The following is a 22,189-nucleotide window of genomic DNA, read 5'->3' as shown; positions in this document are numbered from 1 at the left end:
ACATCTCTTCCCAAATTAATGTTGCAGTTAATTCTAATGAATCCCTCAGAGTTAATGTCATTGTATGTTAATTCCCATACTGCAACTGCAAAGAGCACAGGTGTAGACAGAACTCTTCAACTGTATGATGCTGTACATGTCAGTGTAGCATCTCTCTTAAAACGTAGTAACTACCTTAAAATGTGTTATTAAAAAACAGACAGAGCTTTCTTGACATCTATTAGTTCTAAATGTTGTTAGCAAAATCAGAATCAAAGACTAGATCTTAATGAGCCAGGTATCACATGCCCAACTATAATTGCTTACCCTACAGTAGAGATTCTTTTGTTTTCATTACAATTCTGGAAGCATGAGACATGCAAACCGTAGTTACAAAAATTTCAGTATTTGGAAGTTCTTAGTACCCAATCAATATTAACAGCCCCTGAAAATTTCACAAGTAGGGCTAAAAGCTTTTTCAGGTAAAAGGGGAAAAAAAAGCAACACCGAGGTCTGAGTGCTGTAAGGACTATTGACATAATGGTCACACTGCTCTTCCCCTTTCCAATGACCTGGTTTCTCTATGGGTAAGAGAGACAGCCACTTGCTTCTACTGCACTTCAATGCACACATTAACTTAAATGTGATATACTACTTCAAAAGATCTCAGGGTTCACTTCATATTGGAATAACTACATTTTTTTAATTATTATTATTCAAAGTAGTCCTGCCTTGCCTTTTAGATGATACAGAATAAAGTAATAAAGCTTGTTTTACTGCAATTATGTGGGGCCCTGACTCCTTAATGTCCAGACTGAGACAACGTAGTCCTTCCTTGCGTCAGTGGACGTACATTTTTTAAATGCTATTCCCACCACTACTGAAGCCTCATAAATTATTTACTTCTACAAGGGTAGAGACCTGAAAATAATGTAAACAAACAAACAAAAAAGCTCCCAACACCATATCTGGGCAAAGTCCTTCAAATTATGCAATGTGCTTTTCTTAATTTCTTTGTCTATTCCTAAGATAATACACTAGACATTAACAGATTTAAACAGACCACACAGGAAAAACAAGTAATTCAATGGAATGTTACTGTTTTATCATAATGTTAAAGAAGTAATTCTAAGCATGACTCAGATGTAGTATAAGAGGTTGGTTTTCTTTTTCTTTTTTTTTTTTTTTTTTTTTTAAATCTTAGACACTGTATTTGCTACCTAGATGCCATGAACTAAAATAACTATGAGCACAGTCATAATTAGACTCAACAACATACAATGATTCTTTTGAAAAAGAACACATTCTTCACCATGTACGATGGACAACGAACTCTGTACCACTAAGACACCCTGCAATAATCCTTGTGAACAAAAATCCCTTTATTTTTTTACACTGTAAAAATATTTTCAGACACCTATGAACTGCATTTCTTAGCACACTCAAGTCTCTTGCTATGCAAGTCATCTCACATTGGAATCTGTCCCTGCATTCTGCCTATTCTGACGAGTTCCAGTGGTGCCTGTAAAAAGGATAAAGCAAATTTGTCTACAAAAAGTTGAAAATATTCTTTCTTTAATAAATCGCTGAGCTGAAATAATTACATTCATCCACCTTCTTCTTTACAAGAAGTTTGGCTATCTCTCTGTATTCTCTTTTCCAAAGAGTCATCCTAAAATGAAACATTAAGAAGCTCTGAAACAAATACTTTTCTTTCCCTAAAAGGTCAGCAGAGAAGTTTAAAATGTAACTGCCAGACAGTTTCAAACCACAGCAAAAAGCCACTGTAATGAATGCACAATTAACGAGAAAATTGTCGATTGTCTGATTTCTTGCTGATGTGTTTGAAGATTTTAGCTTTGTGGACACTCTTTGGTTTCTGGTAACCAAATCCTCCACCTCCACCTCTTTTCTGTAGCCTTCTGCCTTGGTTGCTGTTCACATCTGGAATTTTATGGGTTAAAGAGCATAACAAAAGCCTTAACTGAAGCGTTGCTTATTGGGTACTGCGAGCATTATTAATAAGAGAAAAAAAAGTATTACACAAAACACAAAATTGTGTTATGGGTGGACCTGTCATTCTACTGAACACTTTTATTCTTCCAGCTGTCTGACTAATTCAACCAAAGAACGACTGCTCCAACTTCCCTCCCTCCACTGGCACCTTTGACCCACGCCCCTCTATTTCAGTACAGACCTCTAGAACATGTATGCAATATTCCAGCACCTACAAGGCTGCAGCATCTGAAGTCCATATCTATATTAAAGCAGATATTTGTAAGCAATTATTAAAACAGGAAAAATTGCCATTTAACATTTTCATTATTTGGACATGCTGCACGTGACTATTAGCAATACTAAATAAAACCCAACAAAGAACACAGAATTTGAAATAGCATACCTACTTCCATAAGTTGCATTTAACATTTTTTAAAGCGGGAATTCAGCTTTGAAACACAGCAGTAAAAGGATACTGAGGTCAACGTATGGAGGGACTTTAAAGCCAAAAGAGAGGCTGACTTTGTTAAGATCCAAGTTCCCCACATTATAGATCTGCTTCAGAGAATGGGAGTCATAAGCTCGAATGTAAGCTTTGTATGCTTCCTGAGCTGACTTGTGAAGGAAGTAGTTCTTCTCAATCAGTTTCTCCAGCTGATAAGAAAGAAAAGAGAGACATTATGGAATTATGGCTATAACAATAAGTTAAATGCAAGCCAGTTATTTACTGCATGCACTGCAGTGACATTCATTACTCACTTTAGTAAGACTGCACTGTGACAGCAGAGCACACATCTACAGTGCTTTTACAACCAGGCACTAAAGCCTGAAGCTGAATTGTTGTACAAATCTTTAGCAATGAGAAAGTTTACAAAAAACATTAAATTAGGTTGTCCTAACAAAGCTCGTTGAGAGGAGAATCATATGATTCTATGAGTAAATAACTACAGCCACAGTTATGTGAACTGAGAATTAACAGACAATGACAATACACTTAAGTCAGACATCTAAACTGTACCATTCCATATAATTTTGCTTATAGCTCTATCTAAAATGCTGGAAATTCACCATAAAATGCACAGTATTATTTTTAAGACAAAAATGAAGATGCACTAGTGTAGACTGAAGTATTTTATTTGTTGAGGGCTAAGTTCCCAAAGCTTAGATCTGAGTGTCTCATTTGACTGCAACAATTCAGCAAACCAATGTTAAGTCACTAATTAGGCATTAGTACTTCCTAATCTATTCTTAAGAACTAACAGAGACTCTGTAGGGACAGTCCTCACTGCTTCTGGTATTTACTATGTCAAATTTAAGTTATTACAAAGAAACTTCACACAGCTCTTAAGAAAATGATTCACAGAACTAAATAAAAATAAAAATTCACATCTACAGAGCTACCTATGCTATTCTCTTCTACTTTGTCCTCTGTGGTAATTTTTGTTGGATAGAAGCATGTACCAAGTTTGGCTGACACCAGGCTTTATTAATACCAGCTTGATAAAAATATACCTGGAACATATACTGGCATTTCTAGGTGTTGGTACTGGATTTCTTTATGTATGCTGAAGGCCGAGCAAATCATCTTGTAAAAGATTAGATACTCAGAATTAATGTAAGCATGCATAACCATTTAATAAAAGCTACTGGAAACACTATTTGCTGTCTAGAGAATATTCTATTCAGAAGCTGAAAGCATATTTACACCACTATGATTTTGCAATGTAGTGCGGAAAAAAGAATCCTCACAAGCAAATGCATAGGGTGCAATACCAGCAATTTAGAACTGGATATTAAAATTCTTCATTTCATACCTGAGACTGGATATCTGAAATCTTTGACCAGGAAAACTCAAATTCACTGAGTGGTACCTTAGAAGAACAAATGAATAAGTGCATAATCTAGATTATTTCTATTGTACAAACAGTAAGACGTAAGACATATAAGAACAGACGTGACAGAAATAGAAGACTTTTTTTTTCTTTTTTTTTTTAAAATAACACAGCTTTATTTGTCAATGAATCAAAAGTCCAAGAGCACACTTTAAATTAAACCTTATATGCTTTTAGGTCCTTGACATTTTCAACTTAAAACAACGACGACGACATTAGTAACCCCTATCAGAAATATATTCACTGAAATTGCCTCTGCATAAAGATTAATTCCCTTAAATTACAGTAATAAAGATACTTTTTATGACCCTTTCACTGCTTTAATTACAAATAACAAAAATCTGGACTGTAAACAACTCCATAAGGAAAGCCCCTATGAACCTATGAGCAGTTCTCTCTTATTAAAATGGTTACATTTGAAAGAAAGCTACCCATCTTTTGCAATTGAAAAAAAATGCCATTATTTTAATAGAAAAATAAGAACTGCACTGGCCAAGCTTCCAGTATCTTTTCATGAAGAGGTCATAGGAAAATTGTATTTTAATAATGCACATTGCACAGCTGCAAAGCAACTGTTAATACACACAGTCACCTTTGAGTCTAAGAGTCAGCAGAATAGAGCCAAATGTTCAGTTACATATTTTGTAACTGACAGCATTATTTGTGCTCAGAAGTTAAAATGTTTTGTTAATCGTTAAGGTTTTTGCCTTTAAAATCATGACTGCACAATAAAAACAAAAAACAAAGGAATTCTAGATGTAAGTTTACCCTGGCTTGTTTCAGGTAACGAAGGAAGCCCAGTTCCTCTGGACGTAAAATGAGCAGAGCATGTCCTCTACCATTTATACCTCTGGCAGTTCTACCAACACGATGAATATACTCCTTTTGCAGAGAGAAAAGAAAACAGTTACGTCCAGGCAGTCTCTCATATAAGCAGCAATACAAACAGTTTTATGGAAAAAGCATTTAACATTAACAGTATCACGCAACATCAGTTCTGTTCCAAAACTTTCTTAGCACTGACATACAGACAAGGCAAAACAAGTACAGACAAGGCAAAACAAGTACAGACAAGGCAAAACAAGTACAGACAAGGCAAAACAAGTACAGACAAGGCAAAACAAGTACAGACAAGGCAAAACAAGTACAGACAAGGCAAAACAAGTACAGACAAGGCAAAACAAGTACAGACAAGGCAAAACAAGTACAGACAAGGCAAAACAAGTGCTGATGAAGCAAAGCACATAACTAGTTGAGACAGAAATCCCTGACTAGAAGCATCTTACCTCCTACTGAAGAAAAAAGAACCTTAGCCTAATGCCACTGAAAACTTAACTTTACTTGCTATGTTTGTCAAGGTATCTAAGTTTTTAAGTCTTTTTTGTTTGCATTGGACATTTTTTCAAATGAGAATTCTAATTTTTAAATAATCAAGTTTTTAATGGAAAAGCTGTTACGAGACTCAAGCATGCATATATGAATTCATACTCCTAAGGGGTATTTTTTTTGTTGTTTAGCTTATTGGATTTTAAGTTACTTTGATACCATAAAGAGTTATGTTTTATGTCTTCACTAGCTGCAGCACTTCCCAGGATCTGGTGGAGATCAGTGGATGAAATCAGCTGCCAGATGTGAATGCAGCTGAATTCTGACCTCTGTCGAGCAGAAGATTCAGGCTGTCTCTGCAGCGACACTCGCAGCTAGGATTTGAAGGTATTTTTATTTCCATAACTTACTTTTGGATCATCTGGAGGGTCATACTGGACAATCCAGTCCACCTCAGGAATATCCAGTCCTCTGGCAGCTACATCAGTGCACAACAGGATTCCAGATTCTGCATTACAGAACTGGAAAAATGTTGTAGTACGTTTTGTCTGTTTCTGCTTGCCCTAAAACCAAAAAACAAATCAAACAAAACAAGAAAATAACCCAAAGAACACATATATTAAGGATGTCCACTAGAAACACCTTGCCAGTTTGTAAGCTTACGTGTAATTTCTCATACTATATCACTGCCAAAAAATATAAAATACTTTAGGGCATCTTTCTACCTTGTGGATTTGCACAGACCAAGCAGAACAATTTCACAGTGAAGAAGCAATGCTGTCACAGAAAACTGGTACCTTCAGAGGTTACAGTGTATATTCAAAGCATTAAAAACTCAAATTACTTAAGTGTTACTTTCAGAGGGACTGCATGGAAACCTGATGTTTAGAAACAGTCATTACCAGATTCAATAAAAATAAATCAACACATAAAAATACTTACATGAATGGCCAAAACAGGCAAATCAATGTAGTTGAGTAATTCATAGTGGTACTTCACTGACATACATGAAGAAAAAAATACCATTAGTTTCTTCTTCCGGTTCTTCTTCAGGAACGTGAAGAGCAAAAGGAATCTTTTCTCAGAGGGGCACACTACATAGCCCTGGAAATTATTTAAACACTGTTAAACAGTACAGAACACACTTTTTGCAGGGGACTATTAGCAAAAGTTAATTTTCCAGCTACACAGAATGAAGCCAACTGATTTACTGCCTGTTTCTCACTTTGTTATATGAAACTCCTTAAACACTGATGACAGCAAAAACTTACTCTACAAACTACAAAAGAATTTTATTGAATTCTTGCTACTAGTCGACTCTTTAAAGGTAATATCTACCTACTGGTATTTTAAAACAATTATCATTTTATCAACTGCACAAACCTAGAAACTAAGGTGCAACTCCATTCTGCCACCATCTTAAGTAGAAAAAAAAAAACAAAATCTCAAGTGTTCTCTAGTCATTAACACAGTACTTAATACAGACAGGTACGTAATATAGACAGTAGTTAGAAAGTGTAACTAACTATATTATTACTTCATGAATTTCTTACATAACCTTTAAGACAGAGTGAATAAAACCTTTCAGGTAAGTCAACTTTTGCCCAGTAGGATGTTAAACACTTCAAGGGATGGGCATTTATACAACCCATCTGAAAAGAACATAGGGCCTGTTGGTTTTTCTCAGACCCCTTTAAGTAACATTTATGTTTTACCTGTTCAAGACCATCTACTGTTGCTGTCTCCTTGTTATCATCAACTCCTACATACAGTGGTTCTTTCTTCAGAGAGATCTTGGCTAGATCTTCCACCTTCCTGGTTTGCGTAGCAGAAAACAGCATCGTCTGTCTGCGCTCTGAAGATGGATTATAAGAATGCTTAATTTTTTAAATGAGAACTCAAATAGCAAATACTTAAAATCTTTAGTTGCAAACTCCCCTGCAGCAATTCTTCACCTTTTTCCCATTAATTTATATACTACTACTGATAAAGAAAGGCAGGTATTGTTACATTGTGTATTGCATTGCACAATATTCACTTCAGCTGCCACTGTCTCCAAAAATCTTAATGCACTTCAGCCTTGCTAAACTTTTCTTAGACAATCCATAACACACACATTTTTGCATGTTTGGCACGTGGCTGTGCATCTTCAATGGGTCTTCCAGCAGGTGTACCCAACCAATTGCCTATCATATCCCAGCATAAATATACAGCCTGATACCATAAGATTTTCTTATTACAAGAGTACAGCAAAAATGCACTTAGCCTGTTCAATTTTACAGCTACAAGAACTGCACCAATTGGTCTCGTGGAATAACTGGTGACACCATTTTCAGAAAGATTTCTGTTATTTTGAGTGTTTTAAAATAAATTCCTTCTCAGGGAAGGAAAACAAACTAAAATCAAGCAAGACAGAAATCTTTCATCTATTGCTTCCCAAAGTCATTTTCCCCACTCTTCCTTCACTTAGTTTTAGTGCTGATTATTTGCATTCTTCAAAGGATGTTAGTTACAAAGAATAACTAAACAAAAGTAAAGAAAAGAAGTAGTGTATTCATTAATCTCTCCAGAACAATACTTTCAAAAAAATCCAACTGCATAGACAGATCTTTTTCTTATTACTTCCTTATTTAATCCCTAATTTACTTCTTAGTTAGGAAATAACGAATAGCAGGAAATAAACAAGAAAGATGAATGAGAAACTGTAGGCATTAACCTAAATGTTTTTATCTGAACAAAATCATATTCCTAAAGTACGTAAGGACACAGAAAACCAGGTCCTTCAGATACATGATGCTAAATAATATACTTATCTACCAGAAAAAATGGACAGAGTTAAGACACTCACTCCAAGGTGCATTTACAGAACTACAAGAATTAATGACTTCTCTTACAATAATTCAGTTATAGAGACAACATAATGTTAGTCAAGTAATTTCCAGGAAAGACAGGTTTTTTTTCCTCCTTACTTGGTAGAAGTTTTATGATCTGTTTCATTTCTTCCTCAAATCCAACCTCTAAGATTCGATCCGCCTCGTCAATCACCAAACACTGCAAGTTCTTGTACATGAAACCTGGAGTGTTCTAAAAGAATAACAAACTGAAAGTCAGATGGGGACGAGAGTTTTATTACCTTCTATGAAAGTAAGAGGCATCGTTATTTTTGTATACCTGCATATGATCCAGAAGTCTTCCTGGTGTTGCTACAATTATGTTGATTCCATTTCCAAGTTTCTGAGCTTCTGCTGATCTGTTACTGCCCCCCATGATCAGACCATAGGTGTGAACATGATGATTCATAAGTTCTTTAAGAACTCCATAGGTTTGCATGGCAAGCTCTCGAGTAGGTGAAAGAATAATAACACCTGTCCCTAAAACACACATCAATTGACTCAGGTTAAGTTCCACTTCCTCCAGTCCCTTTCACAGTCACATCCCTTAACACCTGGGTCGCTACAAAATGAAGGAAATGCTTACCATTTCTAGGCATGAATTTTAACTTGTAGATGAGCTCCACTGCAGGAATGAGAAATGCAAGTGTTTTGCCACTGCCTGTTTTGGCAGCTGCTAAAATATCCCTGCAAAAGGCAACGTTAGAAAAAGAAGCGTTAAGGACATCCCACAGAGAAAAAATAAATCCTATTCTGAATGATATTGACTATGTGAAAATGTAACATGGTTTTAATCTAACTAAAATTAAGTGTCCCGTGACAGATACGGTTCACAGCTTGGTCTCTTATTTCTACGAAACACACTGATACAAGAGACTAATGAAAACAGATTCTACTGCTTTCAAAGCCAGATGCAAAGCAATTTCCATTAACTTACTGTAATAACTGGAAAAATCAACATGATTAAAAGGTGATACAAAAGGTGTAGCAACACAGGGACTAATGCAATACAAAGATATCATAAGGAAAGGAAAAAGAACTGCTCACCATTTCCAAAGACCTAGGCTCACAATAGAAAACTTCACCAAGGAGAGATCTCCAGGAGATCCTTCCCCAGTGGCAGTCAGCCCTTAAATGAGGTCTAAGAGAGGTGCAGCCAGGCTCCACCCCTTCCAGCCTCACACATCAATTGCCTTCACCTGTGCTCCCAGGGCTGACCAGGTCCTTTCCCCAGGTGCTCAATCAGTGGTTCAGCCCATGACTCAACAGTTCCCATACAACTTACCCTACGTATTTGTTCACACGTAACACATATACTTCATTAATTTGTATTTACAACTACAAATGAAAAATTTAAATTACAAAACAATGTTTTGAAAAGAGCGTAGCTCCAAGAAGGCACGTTTCTTCTACCTAATTTGTTACCATCATTTACACAACATTTGAGGTCACTATAGCAATTAAAAAGATGTATTTCTTACCTGCCTTCCAGAAGAGGTTTAATACTTTTATGCTGAATTTCTGTCATGTGTGTAAAGCCCATATCACTGATGCCTTTCAATGTATTCTCACTTACAAGACCAGCAAGGGAAGTAAAAGAATTATCTTCAAAGGCACCTGAAGAGAGGGAGGGAGAAAAACATTCACTAACTTCAACTCTGTCCATCCCAAGACTGCCCAGTAAGAAATTCACCTTACAAACAACTTCTTACAATTCCTTCCTACTGTAAAATTTTAAGATGCTAAAAACAATACTCTGTATTAATGCATTCCCAGGGATGCCACAGAGACCTGTTAAAAACGAATGATTACACTGCTTCTCATTCCAATTAGCAATACAACTCTATTTAACTGGCCCTTCTTTCCATATTTAAATTTGTGCACGTATATTTCAAAACTGTTTTTCAAAAGTAATTTTAAGACCAAAGCATGTACATATAATGCAAATTTCAAAGAACATTAGCTGAACGATAACACTGCAGCTGCCAATATCACGTCACTTATGTTCAAACACCAGGCTTTTAATGCAAATTTGAGAACCTGCTCTGGAAGAAAGCTTAAGAACTGGGATTTTTGTATACTTATGAAAAAAGAGAACACAATATACCTGTTAGACCCAGAGGTAAACTGGGCACTTCATCCTCCTCTTCTGCTTCCTTTTCTCCAGAATCCTGCCCATCTTCACCTTCTGCCTCCACAGATAAGTCTTCTTCAGCTTTTGCTTTCTTAGTTTCTGTACCTAGGACAGTATTTTACAGAAGACAAGCCGTTCTCAGTGAGAGGTACGAGAAATACTGTTCTCATCCAAAGCTGTGCTGCAGACTGGCCTGCTTTACCCTGTACATCATTCGTACAGGCATCGTGTGGTGGGAGGAGTCAGGAGAAGGGGAGACAAGGTTTCTGTGGAGCTTTCAGACACAGACTGCACAAACGTACCTCCCTCGGGGCCAGCCGCAGCCTTCCTCTTCTTCTTCTTCCTCCTCTTCGCCCCAGCGGCCTCAAGGCCCGGCGCTGCCCGCTCACCCTCCTCTGTCTCTCTCTCTGCCTCCGCCTCGGGGGCCGCTGCCTCCTTCACCTCCTCGTCCTCCTCCGGGGGACCCAGCGAAGCCCCGCCTGGGCACGGAGAGGGAAGATGTAGAAGAGCCGTAAGCCGCGGCGCTCAGAGGCTCAGGGACCGCCAGCCCGCCCGCCCCGGCCCCGCCGTACCTTCCTGCTCTGCAGCCCGCAACTTCAGATTGCGCTGCCGCAGCTTCAAGTTCCTCTTGTGGATCTTCTTGCGGAGCAGCCGCATGGGCAGGTTGCCCGCGGCCACCGACACCGACATCCCGGCTGCCCGCCTCCCTCGATCACACGTGGGGACGGCGGCCACGGCCCAGCGATGCGCATCCGGGACACGCCGGAACCTCGCCGTTCGGCTGGCGCCCCCCAGCGGCGCGGGGGAGGCAGTGCAGGGCTCCCGCTAGCCCAGCCCAGCCGTGCTATGGCTGGATTCCTGTACTACATGCCGGCTCCAGGGCATGGCTTCTTAGAGCTTCGCTCCCGGCTGCTCCTCAGCTCAGCGGGAGGCAGAATAGCCTTTCCCCCTCGTGTCCTCTTTCTTGCCTCTTCATCCTCATCCAGAGCGGTTCATTCAACCTCCTTTAGATCCTTCTTGACCAGCAGGTGGCACAAATAGCACAGGAATTTACAGCAATTTGCTCGGGTTTCTTAAACCAAGAAACGCAGCGTTCTGGAAATCTGAATTGCTACAAATTGGGTAATGCTCAGCCTGCAATTACCTGGGGCAAGGCACATTAAGCTCAGAATTATGGCTCTACTAACTTCAAAGTGTTTATTACAGATAACTTTTTTCTTTTTTCTTTTTTTTTTAAGAAAGATACTTACACCAAAAATAAACAAAATTCATTTATAGAATCATAGAACCATTAAGGTTGGAAAAGACCTGTAAGATCATCTGCCCCAATCCACCCACACCACCCCCACTAACCACATCCTCCAGTGGCACATCTCCACAGCTCTTGAACACCTCCATGGATGGTGACTCCACCACCTCCCTGGGCAGCCAGTGCCACCGCATCACCAGTCTTTTGGAGAAGAACTTGTTCCCAGTCTCCAAGTGGGACCCTCCCCCCAACACAGCTCAAGGCCATCACCTCTTGCTGTGCCTCTGGTCTTAGTGAAGAGCAAAGGGGGAACAGCAGCCCCTGCAGGATTTTACATTGCCCCCAGAGCTGCTAATGCCCACACCTTCCAACAGCAGTGCTGCTTCTGTGTGTCCCCACGTGGTCTATGCTGGATCATGAAAACTCATAGGATAGGAGGAGAGAAGCTGCAGAGCAGCCAAGGAGCATCGAGATTAACTGCTGGCCCCATCTCCACATGCAGCCTCGTGCCTCAGAATGAAATCCTCCAGCATCTCTGAATACTGTCTTTCTTTTCATCATCTGTAATTATTGGTGTGCAGCTTTCACACACATTACCCAGATGAGACTTTTTTTTTGCCAGAATTTCAGACTGCTGAAAGTTACATGACATTTTAAAATTTCTTTCATTTATTAATAATATAATGTAGGGGAAATATTAGGTCACTGCCTGAACCAGTTATTGAGCATGTGATGGGAAGAAAGGGCCAACTCAGAGGAGTTCAGGTGTACACAATACACCTGAGTGACCAGAAGGGAAGGAGCCAGGATCCATCCCTTCCCAGACCTCATTTAAGGGATGGTAGTGGAGGTGAAGGTATTTTCTGGGAGGTCCCTCTATACTTGAGGCCTTCTGAAAGTAAGTAGTGTGCTTACTGCTGTTGTGTCTGTGCAAGTCCTCACTTGCTGCAGCCTGAGACCTTGCTGCTCCATTGTCATTACTGTACTTTCCATTGCATTATATATACATACATTCAAATTAGCAATAGCTACTAGACCTGTACAAGAGAAAGACAGGAGATGCCGCTGTTCTTCAACAATCATAAGAAATTAAGACAATTCCAAAAAAATATTGTTGTTTATGAAAAGCATAGGGAAAGAGGAGGAAGAATTAACACTGAAGATAATTTAATCTCAGCGGGTATTGCTGGAGCAAGAAAAGATGTCCCTATTTGGACATTGCTGAAATAAGACTGAACAAATTGGTATTGTAACACCTTTATGCTTTATACTTGAAAGTGGAACCTTGCAGGTGAACAAAGGCTTCACAAGAAACAAAACTACCAATATTTTGTTTTTCAGTTTAAACAAACTGAAACAAGAGATCCCCTTGGCTGATTCTTTCTCTAAGTTATTTTCTGTCCCAGGCTCTCATTAAGCAATGCTGAAGAGTAACTTGGACTCCAGGACACCCTATAGCAGCACATTTTTGCTGTTTTAGTCCATCTCTCACTTAATTACCTTCAGAACTCTCTCTATTTCATAAATGCAAGTAGTTGCTGTGGGGCAGAAAGCATTGCACATCACTTGCAGCAGACTTCACAGGCGTTCACTGTGAACATTCTTGGCAGTTTGAAAAGCATGACCTCTAGCTTGGCTGTTGAGATGCTCTGCTTACAGATGTGACACAAACTGTGAAGCAAAAAAGGTGACCAGTTCCAAACTGGCCACTGGCATATTAAATAAAGAGGATATTTGTGTGTAAGCACATCAGTCTCCATTAGATGTGTTTTGAAAAATAAACTGAGCCATCCTCACTCATCAAGAAGGGCTTTTGGTACAAAACTCTAGGGAATGTCATGTCAAGGCTGAATTTTAAGCAGCTTCTTGCTGCAAGTCAGTGTAGTTTAGGTTCTGGAAATATATTTCCATATTTCCTCCCTGTCTACCTTACATTGTGCCTACAGAATATACTTTTAATTAGCTAAATATTTGTTCTTTCTACACTGTGCTGATTTATAGTTACATGGTTAGATTCACTATTTGGATCCTTCTGAAATATTGTCACTGTGCAAATAGAGTAAATTAAAAATCTGGGCAGGAGAGAGCTGACACCAATACTTATACTGAGGGCAGAGAAAATTACCTTCTTCAAGAACAGGATGATCCACGTGTTCTTATCTCAGCCAGCACTGCCAGGGTCATCACCATTTAGCTTTCATCCACATCACCACACTCTCAGATCTGCCAAGATGTTGGACCTGGAAAACATGTTCTGTTAAAACCCCATATGAGGAACTCATCTCAGTGTCCCCACTGGGCGCAGGCTGACTTGGCAAGAGTTTGTGGAAGTGCATTAGTGTGGCACAAGGCCCAAACTGACAAATATTTCTGTGAGGTATGTTAGATCCCTCTGACCAGGATATATGGGATATACACCAATCATCTGTCAACACAATTTTACAAGTTTTCTTTTGTTGGCAGGGAGCAGAAGGAAAACATCGATGCATTTGCAGAGGAATGATAGTTTTGCATCTGCGTAGGCAGATATCGTGGCATTATGTATGGGATATGGGACTTTGGAAATTAGATTCCATTAGGTGTCTACATATCATATGTTCCAACACAGCATTGTCCCCATATCTTGTAAAAGATATTGCTTAGAGTTTACTTCACTAGAGAGTTCAAAACATGTTTTGAGCTCTATCCTTTCTCTTCAAGCAGAAACTGTGGGAAAAATGACAAAAAAATCAGAAAGCAATAATGTACATTTCTTAGTGACAAGTGCAGACAATACTTGAAATGATTAATTTATTGTACTATTTTCTGAAGTTTGGCATTTCCTAGATTTAGCAAGAATTCCCTGTGGTACATAAGTTTCATTTCTGCCCATAGGTTCATTAATAACTGCTTGACTTACCAGGCAGTCCTTACTAACAGTAGGATTTATTTAAATTATTGAGTTGCTGTCAGAACATATCAGATTTTCTACACGTGATCTTGCAGGCAGAACTGTAGGAGATCATGTTTTGTTTACCTAAGCTTTCTGAAGTTGAAGAATTCAAAATTAGAGACTCTGAATACAAATGTTTTCAACATCCTAGTGTGTTGTCAATGGCACTATTTTGAAGCCAGATTTAGAATGTTTGTTCTCATTTACCCTTAAGTTACTTATGCTAGTTGAAAGTGCAACATGAAAGTAATCTTTGAGTTCAGCTGCATCATTTCATATAAATCATCATGATGTATGTGAAAAGTATCAATCTCATGCAGAAAAAAAAAATCACAAAAATCTCATAATTTTTACTGCTTAAATATGGCAAACAGGGTCAGTTTTCAAAAATATCTCTGAAAAGAATCTTTTTATTGTCATAATTGGCTTTGAAAAAAGCATTAGCAATGGCACTTGTGAACATCTGCACCATTAAACTAGAAAATCAGTTCTTCTATGTTCTGCACCCACAAAATTGACAACCTTTCAGAACCGTTGTTTCAATTTTAGAGATGATAGTTTCTGCTCTTAGACCAAATTTATCTTTCAGACTAATGAGTTCTGGATAGGCACTGAGTTTAAAATCAGTTTTCACATAGACAGGTAGAAGGTTTATTTTCTGCAAATGTGTGCTATGCACGAAAGTCTGTATACGTATGCAAGTGTGTCTGCAGAAATTATCACTTTCTCACTTAATCCACACATTTAATTCTAAAACCTGAACTTTGGAAAAGTTACCCACTGGAACTGAGCTAAAGGTAGAGGTATATCAGGGTATATAAAGATATGTTACGTAAGAAATAGATGACATGATTAACAGAATGGTAGTGAGAGCTTGAAAATTGGTGGTTAGAAATTTCTAACGCTAACTACATTTCTGTAGGTTATCATTGAATATAACTGAATTTGGAAATTTAACACACACCTCTGAATTTAACACACATTTAGCAAATCTATGTTCATAAAAAGCAGACCAGAATGTCAACTAACTTTTTTTTTTTTTAGGATTTTAGTTTAGTATTGCTTCCAAATAATGTCTCCCTCATGGGCCATATATGGAGTTATTGTCTCAGTTTTAACTGACATCATCAGCACTGTGTAGCATGAAGCATACAATTGGGTCCATACCAAATTTGAGGTTTTTTTGTTTGTTTGTTTTTCAGAAATTACTCATTTACCCCATATTTTAAAACCTGAGCAATGCTGTGCATCAATTGTAAACGCAGACTGGCATGGCCCTGAATATGTTCCAAACCAGAACAAACCTACAGTGAGAGTGAAAAGGGGAGATGGATTGGATTGTATTTCATGAAATACCTTGTAGATTTTTGCATAGCTTTCATGGATTTTCTTGAACTTAAAACTACTCTAGCACTTTTGAGAAGCAGTTTGGTATTTCAGAACATTGGGCCAGAATGATTGGTATTATTAGTTGATTAAAAGGAAGACAGTATTTTGGAGTCAGAGTAACATGGATCACACAAAGATGAGGAACAGAAATAATTCTCCTAATGAATTATCTTTTTTCATACACAGAGGATCAAGGTCTAATCTTGCAGATTGTAGCGTAGCTGTGCATGGAATCCTGCTGTCTCGCATGATCTGGATGGCAGGAGTCCAGGTTACTGCACTGGTCTGGCCCTTCCTGAAGTGATGTACCCAACTGATAACAGCAACCAGCTGTTTGCCTACCTATTTTAACCTTAACTACTAGAAATCCACAGAATCAGTTCCCTCTTGTCTCCTCTTCCAGAAAAGAAAGCCAGACTCAGACATTAGCAATTTGCAAGTAATACCTATGTGTATTTGTTATTCTCTGTGCATCATCAACACCACTGCAGCTAATTGAGTGATACAACCTTAATTAAAAAGAAGCAAGCTAGCCTATGTGATGTTTCTGGGTAAAAAACACCTGCAGTGCTTGGGAAACATTACCTTGTATTAAAAGATGTTAAGTTCTTCCCTGCACTAAACAGGATTTATGCATTAGCTTCCCCCAGAACCTAAAGCTAATGTCAGTATTTTGGATCTCCTCTCTAAAATACACCATGATTAAAGCCCAATTTCTTTAAAACATCACTTAAAACTCTGAAATGAAGAAAGTGAAGAAAGCAGTTGGAATCATAAAAACCTCACAGCAGCTAGTGTGAAAAGCACCTCTAGAAACTACCTTTTCCAAGCCACCTACTATAACAGTCTCAAAGACCAGTGTGATGGAATGGCAGTACACAAGTATACTCATGAAGAGACTGGCTCAAAAGAAAAACATTATAAGGGAAGGGGAAATAAAAGGACTGCTCACCAATCTCTGAAGATCTAGGCTTACAGGGAAAACTCCACAAAAGAGGGATGCTCAGAAAAAGAGCCTTACTCTCTGGCAGTCATCCCTTAAATGAGGTGTAAGAGAGGTGGAGCCAGGCTGCACCCCTTCCCATCACGCCCATGAATTGCTTTCACCTGTGCTCCCAGGGCTGATGGGGTCCTTTCCCCAGGTGCTCAATCAGTGGTTCAGGCTGTGATTGAACAGTTACCATACACGTGCTCAAGTAGGATCAGCTAGAGCAGATTGTTTGGCTCTCTGTCCAGTCAGATTTCTAGTATTTTCATGGATGGAGATGTACAACCTACTGGGACAACATGTTTCAATGCTTGACCACTCTTGCAGTGAAAAAGCTTTTTTTCTGTGTTTATATGGAATTTGCTGCTTTTCACCTGTTCATTGCCTCTTGTTCTGTCATTGAGGAGCACTGAAAAGAGTCTGACTTCATCATCTTTACTTTTTCTCATTGAGTATTTGTACACACATTAAATGTTGATAAGTAGCCTCTTCTGCACATGGCAGTGCAAAAACGTCGTTTCATTTTTTGTAGATAGCCACTTTTAATAACATAGCATTTAAGCTCATTACATTATTTTTTATATATGAAGATCTATTACTTTTTAGCACTTTCTGTTTAAAAAAACCCAACTCATTGAAGGTTCTTTTCAAAGTACTGCGAAGACTACAAGCAGGATGAGAGTATTTATTTACACACCTATCAAAATGCAGTTGTAGCCACTGGTTTATAGCTTACAGAATGACATATTTATGTCTTTAAAACAATTCTTTCCTCAGGTATAAAGTACTTTCCTTTTACGCTGCCCTTGTTATGTGAAGTCTTAGTAAAAATTTCACTTTCAGAAGGGGTGGTGTGCCTTTTACATTACTTTATCTTTTACATATATACACAGGGTCAGCCAAGATTTTTTGAAGATAAAATCTGAGTTGGTGAGATGGATCTCAGGACATTCTGGATGCTTGGCAGCTGGATGGAGACAGAGACGTGGCATTTTGTAGTGCAAAGAACACAAGATGTCACCCTAGCTGTGAGATTTCTCCAACAGAAAAAAAATATCATTAGCTGAAGAGGAAAGGGAATGAAGGATTGAGGTTATTTTTTAGAAGATGATCATCGCATTCCTTCACTTACAGGAAATCTAGATTAGTAAAATCGTTCAACTAATACGGAACGCTATTTCAGAACAACCAAAAAACCACAAATCATTGAATGTTTCTAATTCAATGCTATTATGCTGTTTATGAGTTCCTTGGTTAGTTTTTACTTTAGGGTAGGTTCCTGAAGTTTGAAATAAAAATTTCACTTCACTGAACAGTAACCCTATGCTTATTGTACCTATTAGTGAAAAAGATGATGGAAAAGAGTACAATATTTTTGAGTTATCTTCAGTCTGATTAATGTTCATACATGTACCTTGTATTCTATGAGGTTACTGAAAGAGGTGGTGGTGTGTCCTTAGAATTTGTGTAAGCTGCTTTTACTTTTAAGATCATTTCAGATTTCCATTTGTATGGAACTGTTGAGTTACGGCCTGAACCACACACTGAGCACCTGAGGAAAGGACCAGGTCAGCCCTGGGAGCACAGCTGCAGGCAATTCACCTGTACTACCAGAAAGAGAAGCTGCACCTCTCTTAGACCTCATTTAAGGGCTGACTGCCACTGGGGATGGATTTCTTTCTGAAGATCCTTCTTTGATGAATCTTTCTCATCCAAACCTAGCATCTTCTGAATAGGTGAGCAGTCTTCTTCCCTTTCTTTATAGTGTAATTCTATTGTTCTAGTCCTTCCATTATTACACTTTTGCTGTGATGCTCTTCCTACTGTATTGACCTATGACTATATAATTAAAAGGAGTTTTTATGTTTTTGACATTAAGAGTAGTTGGCTCTTGGCCTATTATATAATGCTGTACTTTTTGACTGAAGCTCTGTAGGAGCTAGAACAGTCAGCACTGCACAAAAGATTGCTTGTATTATAAAGGTAAGAGTTTTTATGGTCCAAACCTTTATAAACTGTGTCAAGCTGTGATAGTTATAATTATTGCATGCGTTGATTTAACCTATACAATGTAGTCATAATACATTAGCCTTTCTAACTTTCCCTTGCCTGTCTTTTATTATCAGTGACATTTTCCTTTAAAGGTTCGGAGCAAGTGTGACTTTATGATCAGTTCTGAGCTTTAAGTTAACCCATTTTGTTATTTGTTCCTATGGAATGCTGTTATTAAAGAAACCAGAAGATGGCAGTCTTTCTTAATACACTGGAGCTAAATTCTACTAGCAACTACAGTTTCTGTTCTTGTACCTCAAAACAGGCAAAAATGTGAGAAGAAATGAAGAGACTCATCTCTTGTTTTGCCAGTTTAAGTCATTGTGCACACGATTCCTACGGTGTCTTCCAGTGCCTGTTCTTTTTGGGCATCGGATCTTGATAGTCAAATAAATCCTGGTGTGTTTATGATTTTTCCAGTCTGCAGACTAACTTCTGTACAGCCTGAAGGTGTTACCTTCCTGTTTGAGCGTACTTGAACTGCTGTTATTTCTTCTCTCCTAACACTGTTAGGTCAAGTCAGTTCCCTTGGTAAAACTCTGTTATTTCAGAGTTAATTGTCTTAGGGGGAAAAAAAAAGCCACCATAATTCATGTGTTATTGATCTCCATATTTATTCTCCTGGACACTGTTGTAACAGATCTCATTGTCATCTTTATGTTAGAGGTACTCAAACTGTTTTCTGCAGCTCTGATTGATGCATGTTACTCAGTGTCTTGCCATTGCTTTCTTGGGCTTTCATGCCTGTGATGTACTGGAGAGAACTGATTCTTACAGTGGAGCACTCATCTTTCCCTGATATGCATGTAGGGTAGGTGTTCATGTAAAGACAAACATTTTGGATTTGTGTGCCAGGATTTTGCCAGAGAGAATTGCTTATTAGGTAATGAGTGTTTGGGTGTAGGCTTGGAATATGGATTCACAGAAAATGCAAAACTCCTTTGTGTGGCAAAACTTGATATGCTGACACTGCATAAATTAACTGAAGCTTGTTATTATGTTTGCTTCACAAAGCCTCAGCAACAATTCCCAGATAACTACAATGGGATTTACCTCACCTGCATGTAAGAAGTTTCAGTTGCTATGCAGCAGTGTAGTACAAGCCTCTAAAAGCTTTGTTAAACATTGAGAGTGTGCTTCATCATCTGCCAGAAATGTTTAAAGGCATAACGTCTCACTAATAATTATTAAATCATTGAGTTGTGCAAAGAGAGGTGTTTCCATCTTTAATTAATGACTGTAAAACACAGGTAATTTGCCAAGCATCCACTAGCATATTGGATAACTGGAATTCTGCTGAGGGGAATTATCAGAGCTTCATATGATGTGTCTCAGAAAAGGAAGGAAAAACAGTGTTCAGGGAGTAAAACAGTATTCAGCCATTGCAAACAATGAAGTTTTGACCCTTCTCCACACTCTGACATCTTACTACATTCTGAAGTAGGCAGGCATAAAGAAACAACATTAAGTTTTCATAATTTTAATTATGTTATTAGTTTCCTAAGAGAGACTCAATCATAATTCTGTTCCTCTTTAAGGAGAGCTTGATGCATCACAAACAAGTGTCTTTCTATTCTCCATTTATTTAAAATGAAACTTGTTTTGCTGGCAGCTCAGATTTAGGACATGCAGAGATTCTGTCCTCCACAGTGGATGTAACATTGAGTTGTTTTCTGCATTGATGATCTAGCCATTCTCTCATGTTGTCTGATGTTGTAGAGCCATACGTCAGTCACAATCAGACTTATACTAGTGTCTGATTGATCTAAACATTTAGCTGCAAAAATGAAGGCATTTTAGCTGTGCCACAGAATTAGTCACTTTTTTCCTGACAGAAGAAAAACACTGAATAAGTCTGGCCCTGTAGGTGATGCTGAGAGACACTGGGAGCTACGATAAATTGAATTTGCCAGCCTGGTAGTAATGTTGAATATTTACTACTTCCAGGAAAATTAAACCTTGAAAAAAATGATAAGCAAATGAATTTTAAATGATTTTTCATTACACAATTTCTAATGTTTTATCTTTCCATTAAACAGTGCAGTTTTAACAGGGACTTATAACGTGGCAGCTGTGGATCTGTGAAGCTCTCCTTTATTATTATTTTTTTCAATTGGCTTTAAGATAGATACTTTTATTCTCATTGCATTTTCAAAACCGTTTGTACATATGATTTTAAGTGCAGGTGATTTGAAAGCTCCCAGGATCCCTACCTGACTTCTGTGATTTTGCCTTTTTATATTGCAGTGAAGGTACTGAAGGAACAACTGATCCTACTTCTAAAATGTATCTCTACCTTGTTATATTGCATTTAAGGGGAGAAATGTTTACTATTTCAGCATGTAATTTTTTACTATTCTCTGACAACTTTAGTGGTATAAGCAGTATTCAGGGTACATTTGAGAGAGACACTGATTAATGGTTCTAGGGTTCTAATAAGAAACAGGCTGCTGAAGTGCAATGAAGAATTGTGTGAAGATTAAGGTTTTCCTACACTGGTAGAATGGAAATAGACTTTTGGATGAAATATTTCAGGAAACAAATCCAGTAGGAGGCCAATTGGGGAGGGGGAAAAAAAGTCCAATTACATGCATAAGTGCAGATATCTGGCTTTTCCTCTCAAAGATTTTCCCCTGAAGTTATCAAGTAAGAGTAATTACTATTAGAGAAATTTTCTGATCACTTATTCTACCTGGATTTTCAGGAGTACATTTTCAGATCATGGATTATATGTGCATATCTCATTATTGCTAATGAGAATTTCCAAGTAGCATATAATTTTACTGTGCTATTTAGTCTGACTTGTATTACACCTGTCAGTCTGTGTTTCTACTGCTATTTCATTAGTATGAAATAGTATTAGTATTAATATTTAAAGGTCAAACTTAGCTTGCAGTGATATTAGAATATGTTAAGTTTCATCTGACTTGAGTAGAACTTTTCTGGGACGGTATTCACTAGAAAAGCAAAAAGGCTATCGCTAACACTTCCTTGCCTTTTTAAATGTATCTTTATTTTCCTCACTCCATTAGAAACTGATCAGTTTCCATTTGAATGAGGGAGGAGTGAAATTTGTGAAGGAATGAAATGTAATTCATACTGCTGTCAAGGGGAGTGAGCTGTCACTCTTCTTTGTGTCTGAAGAACCTTCCACTGAATTAGTCATATCTGAAGGTCTTTGCTGGTTTTCCAGATGAAAACCCTACCTCTCAGTGTTGGGATCTTGAAACAAATATGGAATGTGTTTCAACAATAAGGCGCTTTGGAATAAAAAAAATGCTACATGTGGAAGGCAATGGTGTGATAAAGTGTCTCAATTTAAATAGCTTTTGTAATGATTCAGATTTTGTGCCCACAAA

The 22,189-nt window shown here is 38.1% G+C and overlaps 1 protein-coding gene and 1 long non-coding RNA gene across 2 annotated transcripts; both read right to left on the bottom strand.

Moving 5' to 3' along the window:
• Nucleotides 1–1,062: 1,062 nt before the first annotated feature.
• DDX18 (DEAD-box helicase 18) lies at nucleotides 1,063–10,987 on the bottom strand. Its single transcript, XM_048953377.1, is given in 15 exon segments — nucleotides 1,063–1,923; nucleotides 2,454–2,631; nucleotides 3,792–3,848; nucleotides 4,638–4,751; nucleotides 5,606–5,758; nucleotides 6,138–6,299; nucleotides 6,911–7,050; nucleotides 8,165–8,279; nucleotides 8,367–8,566; nucleotides 8,673–8,773; nucleotides 9,568–9,703; nucleotides 10,194–10,325; nucleotides 10,523–10,699; nucleotides 10,793–10,921; nucleotides 10,924–10,987. Coding segments are annotated over 15 exon segments (1,986 nt in total). The 5' UTR covers nucleotides 10,973–10,987; the 3' UTR covers nucleotides 1,063–1,780.
• A 1,455-nt stretch (nucleotides 10,988–12,442) lies between these two features.
• On the bottom strand, nucleotides 12,443–16,785 carry LOC125696966 (uncharacterized). The gene is made up of 3 exons (XR_007378626.1): nucleotides 16,743–16,785; nucleotides 13,595–13,709; nucleotides 12,443–13,140 (listed from the first exon to the last, which is right to left on the bottom strand). It is a non-coding gene; the product is annotated as an uncharacterized LOC125696966 (long non-coding RNA).
• Between the last annotated feature and the right edge of the window lie 5,404 nt (nucleotides 16,786–22,189).

The sequence above is a fragment of the Lagopus muta genome, chromosome 8 (genome assembly GCF_023343835.1).
Source record: "Lagopus muta isolate bLagMut1 chromosome 8, bLagMut1 primary, whole genome shotgun sequence".
In the NCBI taxonomy this organism is placed as follows: domain Eukaryota; kingdom Metazoa; phylum Chordata; class Aves; order Galliformes; family Phasianidae; genus Lagopus; species Lagopus muta.
The sequence above is the reverse complement of the archived record's forward strand: the minus strand, read 5'-3'. Positions and strand labels throughout refer to the sequence as shown.